At 44.9% G+C, this 23,888-nt stretch overlaps 1 protein-coding gene and 1 long non-coding RNA gene across 2 annotated transcripts in view; one reads left to right on the top strand and one right to left on the bottom strand.

Annotated features, from left to right (window-relative positions):
- Positions 1–11,401, top strand: part of LOC112239812 (TGF-beta receptor type-2) — a 65,038-nt gene extending 53,637 nt beyond the window's left edge. The window contains 2 exon segments of the mRNA XM_042315546.1: positions 10,237–10,364; positions 10,687–11,401. Coding sequence (XP_042171480.1) covers positions 10,237–10,364; positions 10,687–10,950 — 392 coding nt within the window. The 3' untranslated portion in view covers positions 10,951–11,401.
- On the bottom strand, positions 5,551–5,912 carry LOC121844975. Its single transcript, XR_006082252.1, has 3 exons — positions 5,814–5,912; positions 5,692–5,763; positions 5,551–5,598 (listed from the first exon to the last, which is right to left on the bottom strand). It is a non-coding gene; the product is annotated as an uncharacterized LOC121844975 (long non-coding RNA).
- Positions 11,402–23,888: the final 12,487 nt, after the last annotated feature.

The raw sequence follows: 23,888 nt of genomic DNA, 5'->3' as shown, positions 1-23,888 counted from the left end.
ATGGTAGTAGGTACCAGGTGCACCGGTTTGTGTCAAGAACTGCAACGCTGCTGGGTTTTCACGCTCAACTGTATCAAGAATGGTCCACCACCCAAAGGACATCCAGATAACTTGACACAACTGTGGGAAGCATTGGAGTCAACTTGGGGCCAGCATCCCTGTGGAAGGCTTTCGACACCTTGTAGAATCCAGGTCCGGATTAATTGAGGCGGCTCTGAGAGCAAAAGGGGTGCAACTCAATATTAGGAAGGTGTTCCTAATGTTTTGTACACTCGGTGTACACTACCTGACCAAAAGTATGTGGACAGCTGCTCGTCAAACATCTCTTTCCAAAATCATGGGCATTAATATGGAGTTGGTCCTCCCCTTTGCTGCTATAACAGCCTCCACTCTTCTGGGAAGGCTTTCCACTAGATGTTGGAACATTGCTGCTATAACATCCTCCACTCTTCTGGGAAGGCTTTCCACTAGATGTAGGAACATTGCGGCTATAACAGCCTCCACTCTTCTGGGAAGGCTTTCCACTAGATGTTGGAACATTGCTGCAGGGACTTGCTTCCATTCAGGCACAAGAGCATTAGTGAGGTCGCGCACAGATGTTGGGAGATTAGGCCTGGCTCGCAGTCTGCGTTCAATTCATCCCAAAGGTGTTCGATGGGGTCGAGGTCAGGGCTCTGTGCAGGTCAGTCAAGTTCTTCCACACTGATCTCGACAAACCATTTCTGTATGGACCTCACTTTGCGCACAGAGACATTGTCATGCTGAAACAGGAAAGGGCCTTCCCCCAAACTGTTGCCACAAAGTTTCAAGCACAGAATCATCTAGAATGTCATTGTGTAGCATTAACATTTCCCTTCACTGGAACTAAGGGGCCCGAACCATGAAAAACAGCACCAGACCATTTTTCCTCCTCCGCCAAACTTTACAGTTGGCACCATGCATTGGGGCAGGTAGCGTTCTCCTGGCATTCGCCAAACCCAGATTTGTTTTGTCGGACTGCCAGATGGTGACGCTTGAGTGTTGGAACCGAGGACAGATAATCTTTATGCGCTTCACGCTTTAGCGCTTGTTCTGCGAGCTTGTGTGGCCTACCACTTCGAGGCTGAGACGTTGTTGCTCCTAGACGTTTCCACTTCACAATAACAGCTCTTACAGTTGACCGGGGGCAGCTCTAGCAGGGCAGAAATTTGACGAACTGACTTGTTGGAAAGGCGGCATCCTATGACGGTGCCACGTTGAAAGTCACTGAGTTCTTCAGCAAGACCATTCCATTGCCAATGTTTGTCTATGGAGATTGCATGGCTGTGTGCTCGATTGTATACACCTGTCATCAACGGCTGTGGCTGAAATAGCGGAAACCACTAATTTGAAGGGTTGTCCACATACTACTGTATTTATAGTGTATATAACTGTGGGGAGAGTTGACAATTCTATAACAGTCTCAACAGTCAGGTTTTGAGTTGTGTTTGTGTTGTACAATATTGACAGTTCTCTTCAAGTCTGAACAGGCCTGCTTACAATGCTAGATGCTGTCAGCAGAATGGAAGTCTGCCTGTTGGCTCTGCTTCTCTGTCTGCAGCTCTACCACAGCTAATGGTCACATTAGCTAACTAGGTCACAATGTGTTAGCCACAAGCTAAAACCTCCATAATATCTCCTATAACTTTCCCTGGGACTGGGAGAAAGATAAGCTCAAGTGTCTGGTGGGGTTATTTTCCATAGTGATGTATTGAGGGTTCTGCTCTCTCTCTCTCTCTCTCTCTCTCTCTCTCTGTCTCTCTCTCTCTCTCTCTCTGTCTCTCTCTCTCTCTCTCTCTGTCTCTCTCTCTCTCTCTCTGTCTCTCTCTCTCTCTCTCTCTCTGTCTACCTCTCTCTCTCTCTCTCTCTCTCTCTCTCTCTCTACCTCTCTCTCTCTCTCTACCTCTCTCTCCCTCTTTACCTCTCTCTCTCTCTCTCTCTCTCTTTACCTCTCTCTCTCTACCTCTCTCTCTCTCTTTACCTCTCTCTCTCTACCTCTCTCTCTCTCTCTCTTTACCTCTCTCTCTCTCTTTACCTCTCTCTCTCTCTTTACCTCTCTCTCTCTACCTCTCTCTCTCTCTCTCTTTACCTCTCTCTCTCTCTCTCTCTCTTTACCTCTCTCTCTCTCTATCCTCTCTCTCTCTACCTCTCTCTCTCTATCTCTCTCTCTCTCTACCTCTCTCTCTCTCTACCTCTCTCTCTCTCTCTTTACCTCTCTCTCTCTCTATCTCTCTCTCTCTCTACCTCTCTCTCTCTTTTACCTCTCTCTCTACCTCTCTCTCTCTACCTCTCTCTCTCTCTTTACCTCTCTCTCTCTCTTTACCTCTCTCTCTCTCTATCTCTCTCTCTCTCTACCTCTCTCTCTCTCTTTACCTCTCTCTCTACCTCTCTCTCTCTACCTCTCTCTCTCTCTTTACCTCTCTCTCTCTCTTTACCTCTCTCTCTACCTCTCTCTCTCTACCTCTCTCTCTCTCTTTACCTCTCTCTCTCTCTTTACCTCTCTCTCTACCTCTCTCTCTCTCTACCTCTCTCTCTCTCTTTACCTCTCTCTCTCTCTTTACCTCTCTCTCTCTCTTTACCTCTCTCTCTACCTCTCTCTCTCTCTCTCTTTACCTCGCTCTCTCTCTCTACCTCTCTCTCTCTCTACCTCTCTCTCTCTCTCTCTCTCTCTCTCTCTCTCTACCTCTCTCTCTCTCTTTACCTCTCTCTCTCTCTCTCTCTCTCTACCTCTCTCTCTCTCTTTACCTCTCTCTCTACCTCTCTCTCTCTCTTTACCTCTCTCTCTACCTCTCTCTCTCTCTTTTACCTCTCTCTCTCTCTTTACCTCTCTCTCTACCTCTCTCTCTCTCTTTACCTCGCTCTCTCTCTCTCTCTTTACCTCTCTGTCTCTCTCTCTCTACCTCTCTCTCTCTCTCTCTACTCTCTCTCTCTCTACCTCTCTCTCTCTACCTCTCTCTCTCTCTCTACCTCTCTCTCTCTCTCTTTACCTCTCTCTCTCTCTACCTCTCTCTCTCTCTCTTTACCTCTCTCTCTCTACCTCTCTCTCTCTCTCTCTCTCTCTCTCTCTGTCTCTCTCTCTCTCTCTCTCTCTCTCTCTCTCTCTCTCTCTCTCTCTCTCTCTCTCTCTCTCTCTCACTCTCTCTCTCTCAGCCAGTAGACCCATGGAGGTTTCAGACAGACGGACAGATTATCTGAAAAGGAAACTGTCATAAACCTTGTCCCTACGAGTACTTTTATTGGTGGACCTGGTATTTACTATGCGGCCGGGTCCCCAGTGAGAGAGCAGCTTTGGTCCCTCGTGTGACATCTGTTACCAAAACCACAGAATTCTTCACATAGCTAGCATCTCCCATAGCTAGCATCTCCCAGGCTTGGACAGGACCACGGCAGGCAGGGAGGGAGTTTGGCAGGGAGGGAGGCAGGCAAGGAGGCAGACAGACAGACAGACAGGGAGGGGGGCAGACAGACAGACAGACAGACAGACAGGGAGGGAGCGAGGGAGGGAGGGAGGCAGGGAGGCTGTTAATGAGAAGGTTCCTGTGTATAGCCCTGTTTTCCTTGGGTCTGGCTCAGCTAGCTTTAGACTCAGCTGTCCTTGTGTTATCTTCCCTCTGCTGTGGGGCCTCTGTTCTGACTCTCTCAGTTCACCAGAGCACTCTGTTCTGGCTCTCTCAGTTCACCAGAGCACTCTGTTCTGACTCGGTTTATAACTGTTCTCAGGTCAGACCTCGGTGAATAACTGTTGTCAGGTTCAGACCTCGGTTTATAACTGTTCTCAGGTCAGACCTCGGTTTATAACTGTTCTCAGGTCAGACCTCGGTGAATAACTGTTGTCAGGTCAGACCTCGGTGAATAACTGTTGTCAGGTCAGACCTCGGTGAATAACTGTTGTCAGGTCAGACCTCCGTGAATAATTGTTCTCAGGTCAGACACACGGTGAATAACTGTTCTCAGGTCAGACCTCGGTTTATAACTGTTCTCAGGTCAGACCTCGGTGAATAACTGTTGTCAGGTCAGACCTCGGTGAATAACTGTTCTCAGGTCAGACCTCGGTTTATAACTGTTGTCAGGTCAGACCTCGGTGAATAACTGTTGTCAGGTTCAGATCTCGGTGAATAACTGTTCTCAGATCAGACCTCGGTGAATAACTGTTCTCAGGTCAGACCTCGGTGAATAACTGTTCTCAGGTCAGACCTCGGTTTATAACTGTTCTCAGGTCAGACCTCGGTGAATAACTGTTCTCAGGTCAGACCTCGGTGAATAACTGTTCTCAGATCAGACCTCGGTGAATAACTGTTCTCAGGTCAGACCTCGGTGAATAACTGTTCTCAGGTCAGACCTCGGTGAATAACTGTTCTCAGGTCAGACCTCGGTGAATAACTGTTCTCAGGTCAGACCTCGGTTTAGACCTATAACTGTTCTCAGGTCAGACCTCGGTGAATAACTGTTGTCAGGTCAGACCTCGGTTTATAACTGTTCTCAGATCAGACCTCGGTGAATAACTGTTCTCAGGTCAGGTAAACAGCTGGGCTATTTATTCCATTTCAGCAGAAAACACAGCAGGTCTTCAAATAGAGGATAACTGAAGAAGCAGCAGAAATAACTAGATCCCACAGTCTGGGTCTGTGTCCAGGAACCACCCTGTTTCATAATGTAGTGCACTACTTTAGACCAGAGCCCCCATATGCTATATAGGGAATAGGGCCCCGTTCAGGGACACTCCTGGGTGTGTTCTGTTTAAAAGAAGCTGAAACAGAACAGGGGGAACAGGGCATGTCTACTTGTCAAAAACAGGATGTGTTGGGCTTGTGGAGTCAGCTTCTTCTTCAGGGTCCCCGGTCCGATCCCTGCCCTAGCTGGGTTTCCTGTCCGACCGGGACCGGGGTTCCATTCTGGCCTCTCCACTTCCTGTGGGTCCACACAGCGATTCAGGACCCTGTAACACACCAGTCAAGGACCTTGTACTGTACTGGTCCAAACAAGCTGTTGATTAATCTCTGTGACCTTCCTGACCTCTGTGACCTCTCTGGCTGTTCCTGACCTCTGTGACCTCTCCTGGACGATACCTCTACCTGACTGGCTGTTCCTGACCTCTGTGACCTCTCCTGGAGGATACCTCTACCTGACTGGGTGTTCTTGACCTCTGTGACCTCTCCTGGACGATTCCTCTACCTGACTGGCTGTTCCTGACCTCTGTGACCTCTCCTGGAGGATACCTCTACCTGACTGGGTGTTCTTGACCTCTGTGACCTCTCCTGGAGGATACCTCTGACTGGGTGTTCCTGACCTCTGTGACCTCTCCTGGACGATTCCTCTACCTGACTGGCTGTTCCTGACCTCTGTGACCTCTACCTGACTGGGTGTTCCTGACCTCTGTGACCTCTCCTGGAGCATACCTCTACCTGACTGGGTGTTCCTGACCTCTGTGACCTCTCCTGGACGATACCTCTACCTGACTGGGTGTTCCTGACCTCTGTGACCTCTCCTGGACGATACCTCTACCTGACTGGGTGTTCCTGACCTCTGTGACCTCTCCTGGAGGATACCTCTACCTGACTGGCTGTTCCTGACCTCTGTGACCTCTCCTGGACGATACCTCTACCTGACTGGGTGTTCTTGACCTCTGTGACTTCTACCTGACTGGGTGTTCTTGACCTCTGTGACCTCTGTGACCTCTCCTGGAGGATACCTCTACCTGACTGGCTGTTCCTGACCTCTGTGACCTCTCCTGGAGGATACCTCTACCTGACTGGCTGTTCCTGACCTCTGTGACCTCTCCTGGAGGATACCTCTACCTGACTGGGTGTTCTTGACCTCTGTGACCTCTCCTGGAGGATGTAACACACTGCCCTGTGAATTCTATTCCTTTAGACTGGGTCATTTTTGCATGGGCTCAGTTTGAGAAATCTTATATCTGGTGTTCTGCTTGTCTCTAATGAAGGTCTTCAGTCTGTGCCCTTGTGCCTCCCTTCACTGGTCCTAGATCAGCTGTTAGTTAACACTATGCACCTGACACAGCACCACAGACTGGTTCTAGATCAGCTGTTAGTTAACACTATGAACCTGACACAGACAGCACCACAGACTGTGGGATCTGTTCCTAGATCAGCTATTAGTTAACACTATGAACCTGACACAGACAGCACCACAGACTGTGGGATCTGTTCCTAGATCAGCTGTTAGGTAACACTATGAACCTGACACAGCACCACAGACTGTGGGATCTGTTCCTAGATCAGCTGTTGTGAGTTCAGTTTCATGAGATCTGGACGATATCCCAGAACAGACAGCACCACAGACTGTGGGATCTGTTCCTAGATCAGCTGTTAGTTAACACTATGAACCTGACACAGACAGCACCACAGACTGTGGGATCTGTTCCTAGATCAGCTGTTAGTTAACATGCTGTGAAACCATCACACTTTGCAGCTGTTGTGAGTTCAGTTTCATGAGGTCTGGACGATCTCCCAGAACTTTGTGTTTTATAATCTTTGGCTCGGGGCGGAATGATCTTTCAATTTCCTTCAACTGTTTTTCAGCGTGAAAACATAATACAACTAATTAGAGTTGTGATGTTTTCAATGGGTTGTGGATTTCTGAGTTTTTGGGGGCTAATTGCTTGAATTGCTAAAGTTTGTTGATTCCAGTAATGATCACAAGAGAAGTGCCAGGCCACAACTTTGTTCCCATACAAGAATCATCAAAACATATTTTATATTCTCCATATTCAGCACGTCTGTTGCCAATGCCCTAAATCTACCCCCTACTATAACATAACAACAGCTCTCTATATTAACTCTACTGTAACATAACAACAGCTCTCTATATTAACTCTACTGTAACATAACAACAGCTCTCTATATTAACTCTACTGTAACATAACAACAGCTCTCTATATTAACTCTACTGTAACATAACAACAGCTCTCTATATTAACTCTACTGTAACATAACAACAGCTCTCTATATTAACTCTACTGTAACATAACAACAGCTCTCTATATTAACTCTACTCTAACATAATAACAGCTCTCTATATTAACTCTACTGTAACATAACAACAGCTCTCTATATTAACTCTACTGTAACATAACAACAGCTCTCTATATTAACTCTACTGTAACATAACAACAGCTCTCTGTATTAACTCTACTATAACATAACAAACAGCTCTCTATATTAACTCTACTATAACATAACAACAGCTCTCTATATTAACTCTACTGTAACATAACAACAGCTCTCTATATTAACTCTACTGTAACATAACAACAGCTCTCTATATTAACTCTACTATAACATAATAAACAGCTCTCTATATTAACTCTACTATAACATAATAACAGCTCTCTATATTAACTCTACTGTAACATAACATTACAGCTCTCTATATTAACTCTACTGTAACATAACAAACAGCTCTCTATATTAACTCTACTGTAACATAACAACAGCTCTCTATATTAACTCTACTATAACATAACAACAGCTCTCTATATTAACTCTACTGTAACATAACAACAGCTCTCTATATTAACTCTACTAAACATAATAACAGCTCTCTATATTAACTCTACTATAACATAATAACAGCTCTCTATATTAACTCTACTGTAACATAACAACAGCTCTCTATATTAACTCTACTGTAACATAACAACAGCTCTCTATATTAACTCTACTGTAACATAACAACAGCTCTCTATATTAACTCTACTATAACATAACAACAGCTCTCTATATTAACTCTACTGTAACATAACAACAGCTCTCTATATTAACTCTACTGTAACATAACAACAGCTCTCTATATTAACTCTACTGTAACATAATAACAGCTCTCTATATTAACTCTACTGTAACATAACAACAGCTCTCTATATTAACTCTACTGTAACATAACAACAGCTCTCTATATTAACTCTACTGTAACATAACAACAGCTCTCTATATTAACTCTACTGTAACATAACAACAGCTCTCTATATTAACTCTACTAACATAACAACAGCTCTCTATATTAACTCTACTCTAACATAACAACAGCTCTCTATATTAACTCTACTGTAACATAACAACAGCTCTCTATATTAACTCTACTGTAACATAACAACAGCTCTCTATATTAACTCTACTGTAACATAACAACAGCTCTCTATATTAACTCTACTATAACATAACAACAGCTCTCTATATTAACTCTACTGTAACATAACAACAGCTCTCTATATTAACTCTACTATAACATAACAACAGCTCTCTATATTAACTCTACTGTAACATAACAACAGCTCTCTATATTAACTCTACTGTAACATAACAACAGCTCTCTATATTAACTCTACTATAACATAACAACAGCTCTCTATATAACATAACAACAGCTCTCTATATTAACTCTACTGTAACATAACAACAGCTCTCTATATTAACTCTACTGTAACATAACAACAGCTCTCTATATTAACTCTACTGTAACATAACAACAGCTCTCTATATTAACTCTACTGTAACATAACATAACAGCTCTCTATATTAACTCTACTGTAACATAACAACAGCTCTCTATATTAACTATACTATAACATAACATAACAACAGCTCTCTATATTAACTCTACTGTAACATAACAACAGCTCTCTATATTAACTCTACTGTAACATAACAACAGCTCTCTATATTAACTCTACTGTAACATAACAACAGCTCTCTATATTAACTCTACTGTAACATAACAACAGCTCTCTATATTAACTCTACTGTAACATAACAACAGCTCTCTATATTAACTCTACTGTAACATAACAACAGCTCTCTATATTAACTCTACTGTAACATAACAACAGCTCTCTATATTAACTCTACTGTAACATAACAACAGCTCTCTATATTAACTCTACTATAACATAACAACAGCTCTCTATATTAACTCTACTGTAACATAATAACAGCTCTCTATATTAACTCTACTGTAACATAACAACAGCTCTCTATATTAACTCTACTATAACATAACAACAGCTCTCTATATTAACTCTACTGTAACATTACAACAGCTCTCTATATTAACTCTACTATAACATAACATAACAACAGCTCTCTATATTAACTCTACTATAACATAACATAACAACAGCTCTCTATATTAACTCTACTGTAACATAACAACAGCTCTCTATATTAACTCTACTGTAACATAACAACAGCTCTCTATATTAACTCTACTGTAACATAACAACAGCTCTCTATATTAACTCTACTGTAACATAACAACAGCTCTCTATATTAACTCTACTATAACATAACATAACAACAGCTCTCTATATTAACTCTACTGTAACATAACAACAGCTCTCTATATTAACTCTACTGTAACATAACAACAGCTCTCTATATTAACTCTACTATAACATAACATAACAACAGCTCTCTATATTAACTCTACTATAACATAACATAACAACAGCTCTCTATATTAACTCTACTGTAACATAACAACAGCTCTCTATATTAACTCTACTGTAACATAACAACAGCTCTCTATATTAACTCTACTGTAACATAACAACAGCTCTCTATATTAACTCTACTGTAACATAACAACAGCTCTCTATATTAACTCTACTATAACATAACATAACAACAGCTCTATAACATAACATAACAACAGCTCTATATTAACTCTACTGTAACATAACAACAGCTCTCTATATTAACTCTACTGTAACATAACATTACATGCTGTAGGTATCCATAACCTCATATGATGCAGTTTGAAGCTGAGCTTTATTCTGTAGATGTTTTACTGTCATAAAAACGGGTGGATTTCAAATCACATGTTATTTGTCACATACACACATGGTCAGCAGATGTTAATGTGAGTGTAGCAAAACGCCTGTGACTTGACAGATGAAGGCTGTGGTTTGTGGTGTTGATTTGTTTGGCTGTGTTTGTTTGTGTTAGAGATGTAAATTGATTGGTTGTGTCTTTCTGTGTTCCAGAGGTGATCTAATTCGTTGACTCTGTGTGTTCCGGGGGTGATCAAATTGGTTGTCTCTCTCTGTGTGTTCCAGAGGTGATCTAATTGGTTGACTCTGTGTGTTCCAGAGGTGATCTAATTGGTTGTCTCTCTCTGTGTGTTCCAGAGGTGATCTAATTGGTTGTCTCTCTCTGTGTGTTCCAGAGGTGATCTAATTGGTTGTATCTCTGTGTGTTCCAGAGGTGAAGGACTATGAACCTCCATATGGCTGTAAAGTTCAGATGCATCCTGGTGTGGAGAGCATGAAGGATCACCTCCTCAGAGACAGAGGAAGACCTGAGATCCCAGACAGCTGGATCAACCACCAGGTAACAGACTGGGAGAGACACACACACTCTCTTTCCTTCTTGCCCTCTCTTCCCTCCCTCTCTCTCTCTCTCTCTCTTCCCTCCCTCGCTCACTCTCTTCCCTCTCTCTCTCCCTCGCTCTCTCTCTTCCCCCCTCTCTCTCTTTCTTCCCTCCTCTCTCTCTCTCTCTTTCTTGACTTACCTACCTACCTACCTTCTTATCTCTCTCTCTAACCTCTCTTTCTTTCTCATTCACTCACACACATCAAATCCTATGTATATGTCTCAGTGCTCAGTAGCTTGGTTATAATTCTCTGCTCCTGTTGTCTACCTCCTCCTACAGGGCATAGCCATAGTGTGCGGCTCCATAGAGGAGTGTTGGGACCACGACCCGGAGGCCAGGCTCACAGCCCAGTGCGTGGCCGAACGCTTCAGCGAGATAGAAGACGAGATGGAGAAACTGTCCAGCCGCAGCAGCTCCGACGAGAAGATACCAGCGGAGGAACAGAAGATACCGACAAGACCCGAAGAAGAACGACAGACGATAGCAGAACGGATAGAAGAGATCAAAGTAGCGGTGGAGAGCTCTGTGAGCGATGAGAAGTGAGGGAAGGGAGAGAGGACATGGAACCCAGGACTAGAATGTCAGTATGTCACAAACACACCACTCACGTTGTTATGGGAACTAAACAGCCATACCCAAACAAACAGCCCACACCTGGAAGATAGCCAGGACAGTGAATGTACTGTATTACTGTACTGTACTGCTTATACTCTTCAGTATTGTATTACCAGAATGCATACAGTATTTATACTGTATAAAATAAGTATGTACAGTTTACAGTATTTGGATGTACTGTACTGTATTATATTGGAGGTTTACCCACTGAAGAGGACAGGACATGACAATGGAAGAGATTATAACCAAAGACTGAGATTACAGGACATGACAATGGAAGAGTTTATAACCAAAGACTGAGATTACAGGACATGACATTGGAAGAGTTTATAACCAAAGACTGAGATTACAGGACATGACAATGGAAGAGATTATAACCGAAAACTGAGATTACAGGACATGACATTGGAAGAGATTATAACCAAAGACTGAGATTACAGGACATGACATTGGAAGAGATTATAACCAAAGACTGAGATTACAGGACATTGAAGAGTTTATAACAAAGACTGAGATTAAGACAATGGAAGAGATTATAACCAAAACTGAGATTACAGGACATGACATTGGAAGAGTTTATAACCAAAGACTGAGATTACAGGACATGACAATGGAAGAGATTATAACCAAAGACTGAGATTACAGGACATGACATTGGAAGAGTTTATAACCAAAGACTATTCTAACATGTGGGGGAGTGGGGTAATGTATTCTAGAATGTTGAGGGAGTTGGGTAATGTTCCTGTATTCTAACATGTGGGGGAGTAGGGTAATGTATTCTAGAATGTTGAGGGAGTTGGGTAATGTTCCTGTATTCTAACATGTGGGGGAGTAGGGTAATGTATTCTAGAATGTTGAGGGAGTTGGGTAATGTTCCTGTATTCTAACATGTTGGGGGAGTGGGGTAATGTATTCTAACATGTTGGGGGAGTGGGGTAATGTATTCTAACATGTTGGGGGAGTGGGGTAATGTATTCTAACATGTTGGGGGAGTGGGGTAATGTTCCTGTGTTCTAACATGTGGGGTAATGAATTGACAGGTCTGTGTAATAATGTAATAATGAGCCATATTGAAATGATAACAGAAATGATGATGACGTGGAGCTCTATTCTCACAAGGATTGTATGTACAGTGTGTGTGTGTGTGTGTGTCTGCATTTGTGCGTGTGTTTTTTTACATGGTAATAGTTTTTACTTGTTAGCCAAATAAACAAGCACATTGTAAATATATATGGAATGTAGCTGTACAGAAAATAATCTCCCCTCTAGATGTTGTTGTGGAAACAGAGGAGCATTTCACACACTCTGTCTAAATAACACATTTAACAGGATCTAGACAAAGATATTTTATCCTTTGTATTTGTAAGATATTGTACATCTGTTTTAAGAATAAAGTATTTCTGTATTTACTCATAAGCATTGTGAATGGCACATTTCAGTGGGGCATTGGTAGTGTAGACCAGTGTGGTCACCAACCTTTTCTGAGTCAAGATCACTTCCTGAGTCAATATCAGATTAGTTTCTGAGTCAAGATCAGTTTTCTGAGTCAATATCACTTCCTGAGTCAAGATCAGTTTCTGAGTCAAGATCACTTCCTGAGTCAGATCAAGATCACTTCCTGAGTCAATATCACTTCCTGAGTCAAGATCACTTCCTGAGTCAATATCACTTCCTGAGTCAAGATCACTTCCTGAGTCAATATCACTTCCTGAGTCAAGATCACTTCCTGAGTCAATATCACTTCCTGAGTTAAGATCACTTCCTGAGTCAAGATCACTTCCTGGGTCAAGATAACTTCCTGAGTCAAGATCACTTCCTGAGTCAGGATCACTTCCTGAGTCAAAATGCTGAGATCTACCGCTCTGATTTTTTATTAACATGACATGAAAAAGGTAAGCCTATGCAACATTAACCAATTAAAAACAGTTCTGTAGCAATGAGGTTTGAACAGTAGGCTATAGGCCCAATACATTATCACCACATATTGACTTTGCTTGAATATACCTGCCAATCCATTGTTGTTCAGGACATTTTTTTAAAATTATATTTCAAAATTTGAGGTAGGGCAGGCTATATCATCACACCGGTAATAGGTAATAGATCCATTGTTGTATTAGTTGGCACAGCTGAGTAAGCACACATCTAAATACTTTGTTTTTTTATTTCACTGGGCACCAGCCTGCATCTGAGGGCCCGTCTCTCAACATCCCTCCGCTCTCCCTTTCCTCCACTGACTCTGACCAAAAAGGGACACCGTCTTCCAGCTGATGACGAAACTCCCGAGTCGCACCGCATTATTTCTGCCTCGTGCACAAATTCATGTTGTTACTTCTACGAACAGAGGAATTGAAACATTCCTTGATATTTAAAAAAGACCAAAGCCGCTAATAACAACAACAACAAGGCCTATAGATCCACTTTCCTCCTCATTCATTACTGCTGCACTGCTTATTGTAGCGCTGACTGGAAATAGGAAGAACGCGCATTTTGTGGTTTATAAAAGTGTTGAATACAAAGTTTTGACAGTGCTGAGTAAAAACGTAAACATGAAGTCACTCATAAAAACAACAGCTCTTTGTTGTATTCGTTGACAGTCTCTTTCTAGTCATGGTTTAAAAAGTTTTGAAATCTCACAGTATCAATTTTGCCGTAGCTTTCTTTCACGCCTGCTACGTTACTGCAGATTCGGTGATCTGAGCAATCTGATTGGCCAGCGGAAACATGGTGCACTTGATTTCCTCTCCGGGCCCACCGGGAAGGCAGAGTTTGTACCTTCAGACACGTGAAATGGCAACCGTTTGCCTACCCGGCGCGCAGGGCAGTTGAATTGGCTGCGTCTACCCTCAACAGCCCGAGACAACAACAAAAAAATAGGAACACAATGCTTCATCGTTGGGTTTTTTTTTACAGAAATATTTCACGATCGACTAGAAATGCCTTGGACATTGACAAGTCGATGGCGATCGACCGGTTGGTGATCACTGATTTAGACATTTCACCAAGAGCACGCGGTGTTATCCGTTGGTGTTGTCATGTGTATATAATATAGTATACACGGTTAAAAGGACAGATATATTTTTCCAGATGAACGGCTGATCATTCCCAGCAATGTGACGGTGTTTCAGGTGTGTCTGGTCCTGCAGTACAATATGTCTGGTCTGGTCTGTAGTACAATATGTCTGGTCTGTATTAGGTCCTGTAGTACAATATATCTTGTCTGGTCTGTATTAGGTCCTGTAGTACAATATATCTTGTCTGGTCTGTACTAGGTCCTGTAGTACAATATGTCTGGTCTGTACTAGGTCCTGCAGTACAATATGTCTGGTCTGTATTAGGTCCTGTAGTACAATATGTCTGGTCTGTACTAGGTCCTGTAGTACAATATGTCTGGTCTGTATTAGGTCCTGTAGTACAATATGTCTGGTCTGTATTAGGTCCTGCAGTACAATATGTCTGGTCTGTACTAGGTCCTGTAGTACAATATGTCTGGTCTGGTCTTTATTAGGTCCTGCAGTACAATATGTCTGGTCTGGTCTGTACTAGGTCCTGTAGTACAATATGTCTGGTCTGTATTAGGTCCTGTAGTACAATATGTCTGGTCTGGTCTGTACTAGGTCCTGTAGTACAATATGTCTGGTCTGTATTAGGTCCTGTAGTACAATATGTCTGGTCTGGTCTGTATTAGGTCCTGTAGTACAATATGTCTGGTCTGGTCTGTAGTACAATATATCTGGTCTGTATTAGGTCCTGTAGTACAATATATCTGGTCTGGTCTGTAGTACAATATGTCTGGTCTGTATTAGGTCCTGTAGTACATCTCACCTTCTAACAGCAACACGATGGGAATCAGAGATTGCTGCCAGAATCTGCTGCCAACCAACCATGTACTGCTCTGACAACTGACACACACCTTCCTGTCTAGAGGTTGGAGAGCGAGAGAACAGAATTTGGGCCAAGAATCACACCAGGTTTATGTGATGTGTCAGCGGTTAATTCTTTAATCAGACCGCTCATTACCGGGGAATGTTGGAGATCCAGCATGAACCTAGTATCTATTAATTAGGGGTTAACCTGAGGTTAAGTTCAGGCTTAGGTAGGTTGAGCAGCAGAACAGATAACAATTTATATATAACAATAGTAGATAAAGAGAGAGAGACAGACATACAGACAGACAGACAGACAGACATGGAGAGAGGACAGACAGAGACAGAGAGAGAGAGAGACAGACAGACAGACAGACATGGAGAGAGGGAGACAGACAGTCAGACAGACAGACAGACAGACATGGAGAGAGACAGAGAGAGAGAGAGACAGACATACAGACAGACAGACAGACATGGAGAGGGAGACAGACAGTCAGACAGACAGACATGGAGAGAGGGAGACAGACAGACAGACATGGAGAGAGAGACAGAGACAGAGAGAGAGACAGACAGTCAGACAGACAGACAGACAGACATGGAGAGGGAGACGGAGAGAGGGGGAGACAGACAGTCAGACAGACAGACAGACAGACATGGAGAGAGGGAGACAGACAGTCAGACAGACAGACAGACAGACATGGAGAGAGGGGAGACGGAGAGAGAGGGAGACAGACAGACAGACATGGAGAGAGGGAGACAGACAGACAGAGAGAGAGAGAGACAGACAGAGGGAGACAAACAGACAGAGAGGGAGACAGACAGACATGGAGAGAGGGAGACAGACAGAAAGGCAGAAATAGACAGACAGAGAGGTGGAGACAGACAGACAGACATGGAGAGAGGGAGACAGAAAGGCAGAAATAGACAGACAGAGAGGTGGAGACAGACAGACAGACATGGAGAGAGGGAGACAGACAGAAAGGCGGAAATAGACAGACAGAAAGGCGGAAATAGACAGACAGAGAGGTGGAGACAGACAGACAGACAGACAGGGTTAGTTCTACTACATGGACAGTCAATTGAGCAGCATGACCGCTCCGTTGAGCCTGTGTCCTGTTGCGTGGGCCTGTTTATAGTGGAAAGTGCAGCGAACCTCAGCGCTGCCATGGGCTATATTGGTAGTGGTAGTATATGTAGTCCACTACTATGGGCCCTGGTTGAGGCTATATTGGGACTATGGGCATGTCTCAAATCACACCATATTCCCTATGTAGTCCACTACTATGGGCCCTGGTTGAGGCTATATTGGGACTATGGGCATGTCTCAAATCACACCATATTCCCTATGTAGTCCACTACTATGGGCCCTGGTCAAAAGTAGTGAACTATATAGGGGATAGGGTGCCATTTGGAATACATTCCATGTTGACACTACATTGAGGTTATATTGGGGATCTATTGGTTGAGGCTATGTTGACACTACATTGGGGTTATACTGGGATCCATTGGTTGAGGCCATGTTGACACTACATTGGGGTTATACTGGGATCCATTGGTTGAGGCCATGTTGACACTACATTGAGGTTATATTGGGGTCTGTTGGTTGAGGCTATGTTGACACTACATTGAGGTTATATTGGGGATCCATTGGTTGAGGCTATGTTGACACTACATTGAGGTTATATTGGGGATCTATTGGTTGAGGCTATGTTGACACTACATTGGGGTTATACTGGGATCCATTGGTTGAGGCTATGTTGACACTACATTGAAGTTATACTGGGATCTATTGGTTGAGGCTATGTTGACACTACATTGAAGTTATACTGGGATCCATTGGTTGAGGCTATGTTGACACTACATTGGGGTTATACTGGGATCCATTGGTTGAGGCTATGTTGACACTACATTGGGGTTATACTGGGATCCATTGGTTGAGGCTATGTTGACACTACATTGGGGTTATACTGGGATCCATTGGTTGAGGCTATGTGCCATCCAGACATTCCAGTGGACAGTTTGGACCGTGACCTTAACCACAGGACTACCATGACCACAGCCTGACTGTGTTTGTCTGAGATGGGCAGTGTGTGTGTGTGTGTGTGTGTGTGTGTGTGTGTGTGTGTGTGTGGCTTGAGGAATAGGTGGGTACCACTGACCACTCCCTCCACACACAAACGCTCACTCACTCACATGCAACAAAATAGGGAAACCGCCAAGGGGGATGAATAATTTTGCAAGGCACTGTACATGTACAGATTACCTCCACTAACCTGTACCCCCACATTGACTCTGTACCGTAATACCCTGTATATAGCCTCCACACTGACTCTGTACCGTAATACCCTGTATATAGCCTCCACACTGACTCTGTACCGGTTCCCCCTGTATATAGCCTCCACACTGACTCTGTACCGTAATACCCTGTATATACCCCCACACTGACTCTGTACCGTAATACCCTGTATATAGCCTCCACACTGACTCTGTACCGTGAATACCCTGTATATAGCCTCCACACTGACTCTGTACCGTAATACCCTGTATATAGCCTCCACACTGACTCTGTACCGTAATACCCTGTATATAGCCTCCACACTGACTCTGTACCGTTCCCCCTGTATATAGCCTCCACACTGACTCTGTACCGTAATACCCTGTATATACCCCCCACACTGACTCTGTACCGTAATACCCTGTATATAGCCTCCACACTGACTCTGTACCGTAATACCCTGTATATAGCCTCCACACTGACTCTGTACCGTAATACCCTGTATATAGCCTCCACACTGACTCTGTACCGGTTCCCCCTGTATATAGCCTCCACACTGACTCTGTACCGTAATACCCTGTATATACCCCCACACTGACTCTGTACCGTAATACCCTGTATATAGCCTCCACACTGACTCTGTACCGGTTCCCCCTGTATATAGCCTCCACACTGACTCTGTACCGTAATACCCTGTATATAGCACCCACACTGACTCTGTACCGTAATACCCTGTATATAGCCTCCACACTGACTCTGTACCGGAACCCCCTGTATATAGCCTCCACACTGACTCTGTACCGGAACCCCCTGTATATAGCCTCCACACTGACTCTGTACCGTACACCCCTGTATATAGCCTCCACACTGACTCTGTACCGGTACCCCCTGTATATAGCCTCCACACTGACTCTGTACCGATACCCCCTGTATATAGTCTCCACACTGACTCTGTACCGGTACCCCCTGTATATAGCCTCCACACTGACTCTGTACCGGTACCCCCTGTATATAGCCTCCACACTGACTCTGTACCATAATACCCTGTATATAACCTCCACACTGACTCTGTACCAGTACCCCTGTATATAGCCTCCACACTGACTCTGTACCATAATACCCTGTATATAGCCTCCACACTGACTCTGTACCGGTACCCCCTGTATATAGCCTCCACACTGACTCTGTACCGGTACCCCCTGTATATAGCCCCACACTGACTCTGTACCAGTACCCCCCTGTATATAGCCTCCACACTGACTCTGTACCGGTACCCCCTGTATATACCCCCACACTGACTCTGTACTGGTCCCCCTGTATATAGCCTCCACACTGACTCTGTACTGGTCCCCCTGTATATACCTCCCCCACACTGACTCTGTACTGGTCCCCCTGTATATACCCCCCACACTGACTCTGTACTGATCCCCCCTGTATATACCCCCACACTGACTCTGTACTGGTGCCCCCTGTATATACCCCCACACTGACTCTGTACTGGTGCCCCCTGTATATACCCCACACTGACTCTGTACTGGTGCCCCCTGTATATACCCCCCACACTGACTCTGTACTGGTGCCCCCTGTATATACCCCCACACTGACTCTGTACTGGTACCCCTGTATATAGCCCCCCCACACTGACTCTGTACTGGTACCCCTGTATATAGCCTCCACACTGACTCTGTACCGGTACCCCCTGTATATAGCCTCCACACTGACTCTGTACTGGTTAGCCTCCACACTGACTCTGTACCGGTACCCCCTGTACACTGACTAGCCTCCACACTGACTCTGTACCGGTACCCCCTGTATATAGCCTCCACACTGACTCTGTACCATAATACCCCCTGTATATACCCCCACACTGACTCTGTACCGGTGCCCCTGTATATACCCTCCACACTGACTCTGTACCCCCCTGTACCCCTATACCCCCACACTGACTCTGTACTGGTCCCCCCTGTATATACCCCCACACTGACTCGGTACTGGTGCCCCCTGTATATACCCCCCACACTGACTCTGTACTGGTCCCCCTGTATATACCCCCACACTGACTCTGTACTGGTCCCCCTGTATATACCCCCACACTGACTCGGTACTGGTCCCCTGTATATACCCCCACACTGACTCTGGTACTGGTGCCCCCTGTATATACCCCCACACTGACTCGGTACTGGTCCCCCTGTATATACCCCCACACTGACTCGGTACTGGTCCCCCTGTATATACCCCCACACTGACTCGGTACTGGTGCCCCCTGTATATACCCCCCCACACTGACTCGGTACTGGTCCCCCTGTATATACCCCCCACACTGACTCGGTACTGGTCCCCCTGTATATACCCCCCACACTGACTCGGTACTGGTCCCCCTGTATATACCCCCCACACTGACTCTGTACTGGTCCCCCCCACACTGACTCGGTACTGGTGCCCCCTGTATATACCCCCACACTGACTCGTACTGGTCCCCCTGTATATACCCCCCACACTGACTCGGTACTGGTCCCCCTGTATATACCCCCACACTGACTCTGTACTGGTCCCCCTGTATATACCCCCACACTGACTCTGTACTGGTCCCCCTGTATATACCTCCACACTGACTCTGTACTGGTCCCCCTGTATATACCCCCACACTGACTCTGTACTGGTCCCCCTGTATATACCCTCCACACTGACTCTGTACTGGTCCCCCTGTATATACCCTCCACACTGACTCTGTACTGGTCCCCCTGTATATAGCCTCCACACTGACTCTGTACTGGTCCCCCTGTATATACCTCCACACTGACTCTGTACTGGTCCCCCTGTATATACCCCCACACTGACTCTGTACTGGTCCCCCTGTATATACCCCCCACACTGACTCTGTACTGGTCCCCCTGTATATACCTCCACACTGACTCTGTACTGGTCCCCCTGTATATACCCTCCACACTGACTCTGTACTGGTCCCCCTGTATATACCCCCCACACTGACTCTGTACTGGTGCCCCTGTATATACCCTCCACACTGACTCTGTACTGGTGCCCCCTGTATATACCCCCCACACTGACTCTGTACTGGTGCCCCCTGTATATACCCTCCACACTGACTCTGTACTGGTGCCCCTCTGTATGGAGCCTCATTATTGTTATTCTTATTGTGTTACTTTTTATTATTACTATTTTCTTTTATAAATACTTCTTCTTCTTGAACTACACTGTTGGTTAAGGGCTGGTCAGTCAGCATTTCACAGTAAGGTCTACACTGTTGGTTAAGGGCTGGTCAGTCAGCATTTCACAGTAAGGTCTACACTGTTGGTTAAGGACTGGTCAGTCAGCATTTCACAGTAAGGTCTACACTGTTGGTTAAGGGCTGGTCAGTCAGCATTTCACAGTAAGGTCTACACTGTTGGTTAAGGAATGGTCAGTCAGCATTTCACAGTAAGGTCTACACTGTTGGTTAAGGAATGGTCAGTCAGCATTTCACAGTAAGGTCTACACTGTTGGTTAAGGGCTGGTCAGTCAGCATTTCACAGTAAGGTCTACACTGTTGGTTAAGGAATGGTCAGTCAGCATTTCACAGTAAGGTCTACACTGTTGGTTAAGGGCTGGTCAGTCAGCATTTCACAGTAAGGTCTACACTGTTGGTTAAGGACTGGTCAGTCAGCATTTCACAGTAAGGTCTACACTGTTGGTTAAGGACTGGTCAGTCAGCATTTCACAGTAAGGTCTACACTGTTGGTTAAGGGCTGGTCAGTCAGCGTTTCACAGTAAGGTCTACACTGTTGGTTAAGGAATGGTCAGTCAGCATTTCACAGTAAGGTCTACACTGTTGGTTAAGGGCTGGTCAGTCAGCATTTCACAGTAAGGTCTACACTGTTGGTTAAATGGTCAGTCAGCATTTCACAGTAAGGTCTACACTGTTGGTTAAGGAATGGTCAGTCAGCATTTCACAGTAAGGTCTACACTGTTGGTTAAGGAATGGTCAGTCAGCATTTCACAGTAAGGTCTACACTGTTGGTTAAGGAATGGTCAGTCAGCATTTCACAGTAAGGTCTACACTGTTGGTTAAGGAATGGTCAGTCAGCATTTCACAGTAAGGTCTACACTGTTGGTTAAGGAATGGTCAGTCAGCATTTCACAGTAAGGTCTACACTGTTGGTTAAGGAATGGTCAGTCAGCATTTCACAGTAAGGTCTACACTGTTGGTTAAGGAATGGTCAGTCAGCATTTCACAGTAAGGTCTACACTGTTGGTTAAGGGCTGGTCAGTCAGCATTTCACAGTAAGGTCTACACTGTTGGTTAAGGGCTGGTCAGTCAGCATTTCACAGTAAGGTCTACACTGTTGGTTAAGGGCTGGTCAGTCAGCATTTCACAGTAAGGTCTACACTGTTGGTTAAGGGCTGGTCAGTCAGCATTTCACAGTAAGGTCTACACTGTTGGTTAAGGGCTGGTCAGTCAGCATTTCACAGTAAGGTCTACACTGTTGGTTAAGGGCTGGTCAGTCAGCATTTCACAGTAAGGTCTACACTGTTGGTTAAGGGCTGGTCAGTCAGCATTTCACAGTAAGGTCTACACTGTTGGTTAAGGGCTGGTCAGTCAGCATTTCACAGTAAGGTCTACACTGCATTTCACAGTAAGGTCTACACTGTTGGTTAAGGGCTGGTCAGTCAGCATTTCACAGTAAGGTCTACACTGTTGGTTAAGGGCTGGTCAGTCAGCATTTCACAGTAAGGTCTACACTGTTGGTTAAGGGCTGGTCAGTCAGCATTTCACAGTAAGGTCTACACTGTTGGTTAAGGACTGGTCAGTCAGCATTTCACAGTAAGGTCTACACTGTTGGTTAAGGGCTGGTCAGTCAGCATTTCACAGTAAGGTCTACACTGTTGGTTAAGGGCTGGTCAGTCAGCATTTCACAGTAAGGTCTACACTGTTGGTTAAGGGCTGGTCAGTCAGCATTTCACAGTAAGGTCTACACTGTTGGTTAAGGGCTGGTCAGTCAGCATTTCACAGTAAGGTCTACACTGTTGGTTAAGGGCTGGTCAGTCAGCATTTCACAGTAAGGTCTACACTGTTGGTTAAGGGCTTGTCAGTCAGCATTTCACAGTAAGGTCTACACTGTTGGTTAAGGGCTGGTCAGTCAGCATTTCACAGTAAGGTCTACACTGTTGGTTAAGGGCTGGTCAGTCAGCATTTCACAGTAAGGTCTACACTGTTGGTTAAGGGCTGGTCAGTCAGCATTTCACAGTAAGGTCTACACTGTTGGTTAAGGACTGGTCAGTCAGCATTTCACAGTAAGGTCTACACTGTTGGTTAAGGGCTGGTCAGTCAGCATTTCACAGTAAGGTCTACACTGTTGGTTAAGGGCTGGTCAGTCAGCGTTTCACAGTAAGGTCTACACTGTTGGTTAAGGGCTGGTCAGTCAGCATTTCACAGTAAGGTCTACACTGTTGGTTAAGGGCTTGTCAGTCAGCATTTCACAGTAAGGTCTACACTGTTGGTTAAGGGCTGGTCAGTCAGCATTTCACAGTAAGGTCTACACTGTTGGTTAAGGACTGGTCAGTCAGCATTTCACAGTAAGGTCTACACTGTTGGTTAAGGGCTGGTCAGTCAGCATTTCACAGTAAGGTCTACACTGTTGGTTAAGGGCTGGCAGTCAGCATTTCACAGTAAGGTCTACACTGTTGGTTAAGGGCTGGTCAGTCAGCATTTCACAGTAAGGTCTACACTGTTGGTTAAGGGCTGGTCAGTCAGCATTTCACAGTAAGGTCTACACTGTTGGTTAAGGGCTGGTCAGTCAGCATTTCACGGTAAACTCCACACTTGTTGTACTCGGTGCACCTGGACCTGCTTCAGTTCAGACATCTTCTCTGACTAATGATTACCCTGGTCCATCTTCGCTGACTAATGATTACCCTGATCCATCTTCTCTGACTAATGATTCACTGTTGTGGTCATCCTGTCTGGGTTGGCGCCCCCCCTTGGGTTGTGCCATGGCGGAGATCTTTGTGGGCTATACTCGGCCTTGTCTCAGGATGGTAAGTTGGTGGTTGGAGATATCCCTCTAGTGGTGTGGGGGCTGTGCTTTGGCAGAGTGGGTGGGGTTATATCCTTCCTGTTTGACCCTGTCCGGGGGTGTCCTCGGATGGGGCCACAGTGTCTCCTGACCCCTCCTGTCTCAGCCTCCAGTATTTATGCTGCAGTAGTTTGTGTGTCGGGGGGCTAGGGTCAGTTTGTTATATCTGGAGTACCTCTCCTGTCCTATTCGGTGTCCTGTGTGAATCTAGGTGTGCGTTCTCTAATTCTCTCTTTCTCTCTCTCTCTCTCTCTCTCGGAGGACCTGAGCCCTAGGACCATGCCCCAGGACTACCTGACATGATGACTCCTTGCTGTCCCCAGTCCACCTGGCCGTGCTGCTGCTCCAGTTTCAACTGTTCTGCCTTATTATTATTTGACCATACTGGTCATTTATGAACATTTGAACATCTTGGCCATGTTCTGTTATCTCCACCCGGCACAGCCAGAAGAGGACTGGCCACCCCACATAGCCTGGTTCCTCTCTAGGTTTCTTCCTAGGTTTTGGCCTTTCTAGGGAGTTTTTCCTAGCCACTGTGCTTCTACACCTGCATTGCTTGCTGTTTGGGGTTTTAGGCTGGGTTTCTGTACAGCACTTTGAGATATCAGCTGATGTACGAAGGGCTATATAAATAAATTTGATTTGATTACCCTGGTC

The sequence above is a fragment of the Oncorhynchus tshawytscha genome, unplaced genomic scaffold (genome assembly GCF_018296145.1).
Source record: "Oncorhynchus tshawytscha isolate Ot180627B unplaced genomic scaffold, Otsh_v2.0 Un_contig_2373_pilon_pilon, whole genome shotgun sequence".
In the NCBI taxonomy this organism is placed as follows: domain Eukaryota; kingdom Metazoa; phylum Chordata; class Actinopteri; order Salmoniformes; family Salmonidae; genus Oncorhynchus; species Oncorhynchus tshawytscha.
Note: the sequence above shows the minus strand (reverse complement) of the source record. Positions and strands in the feature narration are given on the sequence as shown.